The 6,337-nt window shown below is 35.3% G+C and overlaps 1 protein-coding gene across 1 annotated transcript; it reads right to left on the bottom strand.

The window, feature by feature from the left end:
* Nucleotides 1-4,146: 4,146 nt before the first annotated feature.
* Nucleotides 4,147-6,337, bottom strand: LOC129321658 (scarecrow-like protein 15). The gene has a single exon (XM_054967512.1). The coding sequence runs from the start codon at nucleotides 6,021-6,023 to the stop codon at nucleotides 4,386-4,388; it is 1,638 nt and encodes a 545-aa protein (XP_054823487.1). The 5' UTR covers nucleotides 6,024-6,337; the 3' UTR covers nucleotides 4,147-4,385.

Genomic DNA, 6,337 nt, shown 5'->3' with positions numbered 1-6,337 from the left:
CCAAGGCCATTTGTTTTGGGAAAAAGTAACAGAACTCTATAATTTTAGCTCATTTTTAATTAAGTTTTTATAAATTTTTTAAAAATAATTATTTTTTATTCCTGCACTCTACTTAAATTTAATATAAGTTCCTTTACTTTATTTTAAATATTTTAAATCTTTACATTTTTCTTCAATTGCAATATTTGTCTTTATATTTTTAGAGGAACATTAATATGATTCAAACGATATTAATAACACTAACATATTAAATAATATTATTAATTTTATGCTTATATGTCCAATTAATATTGATATAGAATTTTTTTAATAAATAAAAATTTAAAATTTTTTACATCAAATGAAATAAAAAGATTGACTTAAACTTTTTAAATGATTAGAAAAATGCATAAATTTCATGTAGGCTTTTTTTTAAAAAAAATTCTTATTAAAATTTTTATATTAGCATCAGTTTGACATATAAGTATAAAATTAATGGTGTTAATTGATATTTTAGGATTATTAACAATATTTGTGTCACTTTAACATCCTTTTAAAAATAAAAAAACTAATATTGCAGACAGTGAAAAATGTATGGACCTCAACATAAAAAATAAAGTGTATGGACCTATATTAAAATTTAAGTAAAGTTCAAAGACAAAAAATAGTGTTTTGCCTTTTTCTTCACTCGTTTTATCCGATCCTTGCAATTTCTTTTATTATAAGCATCGGTCATACATATTCTGTTAATTTGCAAGACAAACCGCGTTAGTGGCTGATGACATGGTTTTAAATTAATATGCACTGGGATTAGTTTTGCCATATGGATTAAAAAAACTCAATAAATTTAAAACTAATATTGTAAATTATAGATGCAAGGAGATAAAGAAAGCCAACATCAAATCAGCTTTATGTGCAAGGCAATTCTAGCAAAACTTGGGATTCATGATATTTCGTGTGCTAGGAGGAACGATTCCTTCAAAGTAGTAGCAACAACAATTCCCCCAAGTGGCGGCGATGTTTGGTTGGATGAATCTTCCACCATATCCTGCAATGGTTTCTTGGTTCAATATTTGCTCCAAATGTTTTAATTCTTTGATTTCAATGTTGTTTCAATTGTTTCTAGGTCATTCAATTATGGTTTTGGAGTTCGGTGGTGAATTGGAGATGTTATCAAGATCTATTTTTGATTTATCAGAACTGAATCATTGCAGTTGTAGTGTTTGAATTTCCCCAATCTGTTTCTAGATTGTTGTTATTGGTTTCTTGATGGTTGTATGATTAGTGGTTATTGACTGAAATTACTATCCATATGTTTAGACTCCTTTCTTAGCCGATGGTGACGTCGCTACGTGTAGAGAGCCACTTCCATTGCCATTATTACTTTCCTTCGGATCTTTATTACAACATAGAGGAGGAACGATTCTTATAACCTCAAGGATTCTTTTTTGGCGAAGACCATCTGAAAGCAACGGAAGAATGGGTATGAGGAAATTACCTCGACAAACATGCATTAATTCATGTTATTTTTTATTTTTATTTTGCGGCAACTTGCATGTCACTTAAGTTAATCAGCGTCTGCAAACAACCCTAGTCAACATATTATAAGACTAACACCTACTCTATGACTGAGAAAATTTTAAGGATTCAATCAAAAGGGGGAAAAAAATACAAGGACCTACTTCAAGATCAGGCAAAATTACAAGGACTGACAAAATATTTTTTCCTTTGTTTTGGAGTCTTTATTTTGACATTTTATGATGGCAATATCTAATACGGGAAAAGCTAATAGTGTAGTCTTGTGATTGATACGAATTTTTAATTTGATACTTATCAAATTCTTCTAAGATAGTCCTGTTGTGATGGTGGTGTTTTGTTTTTTGGTACCTAATACCTTTGGTCCTCCTAATTTTGGATAACTTATAACCAAATCACAATAAAATTTCAAGTAGTCTTGATTGAATCCTTGAGGTTACATACTACTCGTATTGAAAGAAATGTTATAGAAGCTATAATTTTAAATAGTACAAAGTAAAATAAAAAAGTTTTAATTTATTAAATGGACATGAATCCTTCAAAAGGTAAATGACCTTTTCACATGTAAAAAAAGATAATTCTCTATTATTGTTTTATTTGCAATGATAATCAATAAAATTCAAGGGCAATCATTGTGAAATGTTGGATTATATCTGCTAAAGTCAATCTTCACGGAGTTGGCTTCTCTCCATTTTCTCCCCTCTCCATTTCCTCTCTACTTCCCATATCAACCATTGGATCTATTTTTCAATGGTTTAGATTTGATATTTCATAAAATTATTATTAAAATGTAAAATTTTATAAAAAATAAATATAATAATAATTTTATAAAACATCAAATCTGAACCATTGAAAAATAGATCTAATGGTTGATATGGGAAGTGAAGAGGAAATGGAGAGGGAAGGAAATGGAGAGAAGCCAACTCCAATCTTCACACATAGTCAATTATATGTACACTAGCGAGGGTTAAGAGTAAAGAATGCTTGAAGATGTTTTTTATCCCATGAGACATTTACTACAACAAATGTTGTTTATAGAGAAATGTTTAAAAATTTGATATGACGTGTTTGTTTTTAAAACCAATGAAAACATGTTTTATTTTATATGTAATTCGATAAATAGAATTCTTATAAAACGTGACTATTAGAGTTACAATTTTAATACACATTAAAGTGATACTTTTGTTGATTTTTTAGTAATTGTTTAAGAATAGTTTAGATTAAACATTTTATAATTGAATATGATTAAATTCATATAATGTATTGCTCTTCGTGCAACGCACAAGATAGTAAAGGTTAGTTAATTAATAATAGTTGAGACTTGGCTTCTCTCCTATATAATTATAAATTAATCATTCAAATTAAATTGCAATAGATATTTTTAGCAATTGCCAAATTCAATTTAATAATTTAAAGTTGCAGCAATCTTTCTATTTGATGGAGAAAAGCCATCATCCAAATAACTGCAATAAATAAACTCACAGTTTACAATAACAAACTATTACATTTGAAAAGAATGGATTGTTTGAATAATAAAAAAAAGTAAATTGGTAGTAATACAAGGGAGGGTAAAGAAAATTTTAATTAACTTTTCCAATCCCATCCCTCTCAATCCTTTCCTCCAAGTTTGAGGGATTTGGAATAATTTTTTTCCATACTCTTCCATTTTCTCACCTCTTTTTTATTAAATTATTTCCCTTCTCTTTCAACCAAATATAACCATTATTTTTTACTTTAAGTTAGGCAATATTTTTTAAATTTTATTTATAAGTTACTCCCTCTGTTAAAAAATGTAAAGTATTTTTTAAGGAGTTGGATATTCAAAAATGTAAAGTATTTTTAGTCTTTCGAAATATAATTATTGTATTTTTTTAAAAAATGTCTCTATTAATAATGACTTTATATTTATTTTAAGGTGTTTAATAGGAGTGAATATAGAAAGATAGGGTTAGTTTGAAAGTAGATAACTATTTTATTGGGAGGTGAGATTCGATTAAAAATATCTTATATTTTTAAATAGAGGGAGTACTTTTAACATATTTTATCAAAAATGAAGAAAATTTTAGATATTGTTAACTCTATTTTAAAATTTAATACATTTTTATATTTACTTTTAATAATAACAAAAGGAATTATTTATAATAATTTTTTAATATTTAATAAAGGCTGAAAGATAAAGAGAAACATACAAAATATTGAGAGAGAAAAACTGGAAGAACTAACTCACATGGCCAATAAAACAATGGAAACTGTTTGAGAAAAAAGTTAAACTGCGCATGACCAAGTTAAATGCATACCAACTATAAGGATTGCTCTGGTGAAAAAAAAAAAACCCATAAGAATTGAATTATCAATTTTCTTTTTTAAATTTTAAAAAATTGGTATAACCATCCCTCCATCCCTTTTCTAATTGTACCGTCGATTGCCGATATACAATTTTTTTAAAAAAAAAAAACTTGAAGATGATTCAAAAAGAGGTTGAAAAGAGAGCTATTAATTGAGGATTCAGGAATATTTGCTCCAAAAAAAAAAAATTAGGATTCAGGAATAAGTGAGTGAGTAGAGCTCCTCCGCTACTAAAGCATAATGTATCTCGTTGGCTGTTGTGTGGCAAATCTTGCAGACTCTATGTAAAGCATAGTTGCAATCGCAACGCATCAAGCTTTGTAATTATGGGTGAAGAAAACGCCACTGCCTTTGCTATATAAAGAAGAGGCATCGACTACTCATATGCCTTCCTGTCTGTTATAATATAACCGGTAAGCTGCCCAATTATCTTTTGATTTGCCTCAAACACTAAACTTTGGGATTAATATTAATACAACACACACACAATATTCATATTCCCCTCCCTCCCTTTTTTCACAATTCTAACATCTCCACGCTGACGTGGAAACTATGGCCCGCTCATTCCAGAAGAGCACCAATTCTGCTTGTCGTTTTGCCACGTGGAAGCCTTTGATCGGTACTTTGGCCAGCAAACACTCTGCTTGAAAATCCGCGAACCGGCTTAACTGCACTGCCCTCATTCCCGCCCCATAAAACAGTTCCCTCCACGCCAGGGCTTGCCGGAACCCGCCTTCCACCGCTGCCAATATCTTCGGCCGCAGCAGGAGCATCTCTATTCTCCTAATCCATTCCCCGCCTCCTCCCACAAGCGACGCGTCCAACGACTCCAACATCATCGAGTAGAATTCCAGGCTGTTCACAACACTCCGACGAAACGACGTCGCTGCAGCGGCGTCTGCCCACCCTTCGCCGTCTACGAATACAACCACACTTGGAGAAACCCTCCGAATATCCCCCAGAAATGCGGCGATGTTTTTTGTTGATCCTAGACGGCGGAAGATAGCCGGGGATAGCAGAACGGCGGCCTTCTCTCCATCCATGAACTTGACGGCCTTCATTAACGACGTTTCGAAGGTCCGGAATAGCGCGAACTCGATTTGGACCCGGATCCTGAGATCTTTAGCGAACTGGTTCAGGTTCTCCCGGATCAATCTGCTTTCCACGGCGTATTCTTCTGTCTCGACGGCCGTGATTCGAAGGACTGGCGAGTTTATTTCACAGGACTCCGCCTTCTCGGCAAACTCTTTCATCAGAGAAGCGTATTGAATGCCTAAACCGATGTCGAAGTCAATGATGTGCATGAAGGGCGATGATCCGTGAAGGGCTTCAAGCAGTGCTTGGTTGGTGGTGAAGATAGAGAACATGGGAATTGGAGAAATTTCCGAGAAAGCTTTGGAGGTCCTGATGCTTTGAACGATTTCAACCAAGGAAGAAAGTCGTGGGGTCCTGTTCGAACCGGAGAGAAGAGATTGAAGAGCGTCTTTGAAATAAAACGCAGCTCTATGGAGGGGTTTCCCGACGGGGGATCGCAGACGTTGATTGAGCCGCTCCAATATCACCTGGGCGAGCTGTAACTGGTTCGTGTCGAAGCAATCAGCTGCTCGAATAAGCTCCTCGATCAGATCAAACCCGTTGCTTTGCCAACTAAAGTTATGACTGAACCCATGAACCAAATGATCAAAGGAGTTATTATAATTACAACCCATATTTTGATTTACGGAAACATCCGCGAGACTGAAATCCGGAGCTTGATCGAAAGGGAGCTCCTGAGAATGGGGGAATTCCGGAAGATGTGGGACCTGAGGCTGACATGGGTTTGATTGCGGACCGGTACTCTTCAGAACGTTAGCAAGAGAGTCATCGTGTAAACCCCAATCCTTCATGATGGAATCCCAATCCAGACTATGCAGGGCATGCTCGTCCAACTCCAGAGAGTCTTCAGGCTTGGACAGGGACTGAGTGATGGCCGAGGGAGCGGTGGGATTTTCAGGGACGGTACCGGGACTGGGGCTCCGGCAGAGGTCGAGAACAGAAGTGGGTTCGTAGCAGGAGCCCGGATTGACGTTGGACAGGTTTCGGGCAGTGATGTTGTTAGAGACAGTGGGTTTTGGATTCGAGGAATGGCGGGTTTGTGGGGACGACGAAGAGGGAACTCTCATGTCTCAACGAAGGATAGGGAGGAGAGGAGCGAAGAGAGAGAAAAAGCTGTGATGCGAGCTTGCCCCGTGCTTTCGCTGGTGAAAGTGAGGATCGGGAGGAGGAGGCTTTTGGCCGTTTTGGTTGTGCCCTTTTATCTTTGCGTGTGTGCTTGAAAAGGTGGTGGTGGGGTTGCTGGTATATAGTCATGTGGCATGTTATTAGCATGCATGGCCATGGCCATCCACAGCATGAGAATATGAGAGAGAGAGAGAGAGAGAGAGAGAGAGAGAGAGAGAGAGAGAGCTTTCGCCTTTCGAAGCTTGAAGACGAAGAC

This window comes from Prosopis cineraria, unplaced genomic scaffold (assembly GCF_029017545.1).
Source record: "Prosopis cineraria cultivar Desert tree isolate PC_DT_omini unplaced genomic scaffold, ASM2901754v1 PC10, whole genome shotgun sequence".
NCBI lineage: Eukaryota > Viridiplantae > Streptophyta > Magnoliopsida > Fabales > Fabaceae > Prosopis > Prosopis cineraria.
Note: the sequence above shows the minus strand (reverse complement) of the source record. Positions and strands in the feature narration are given on the sequence as shown.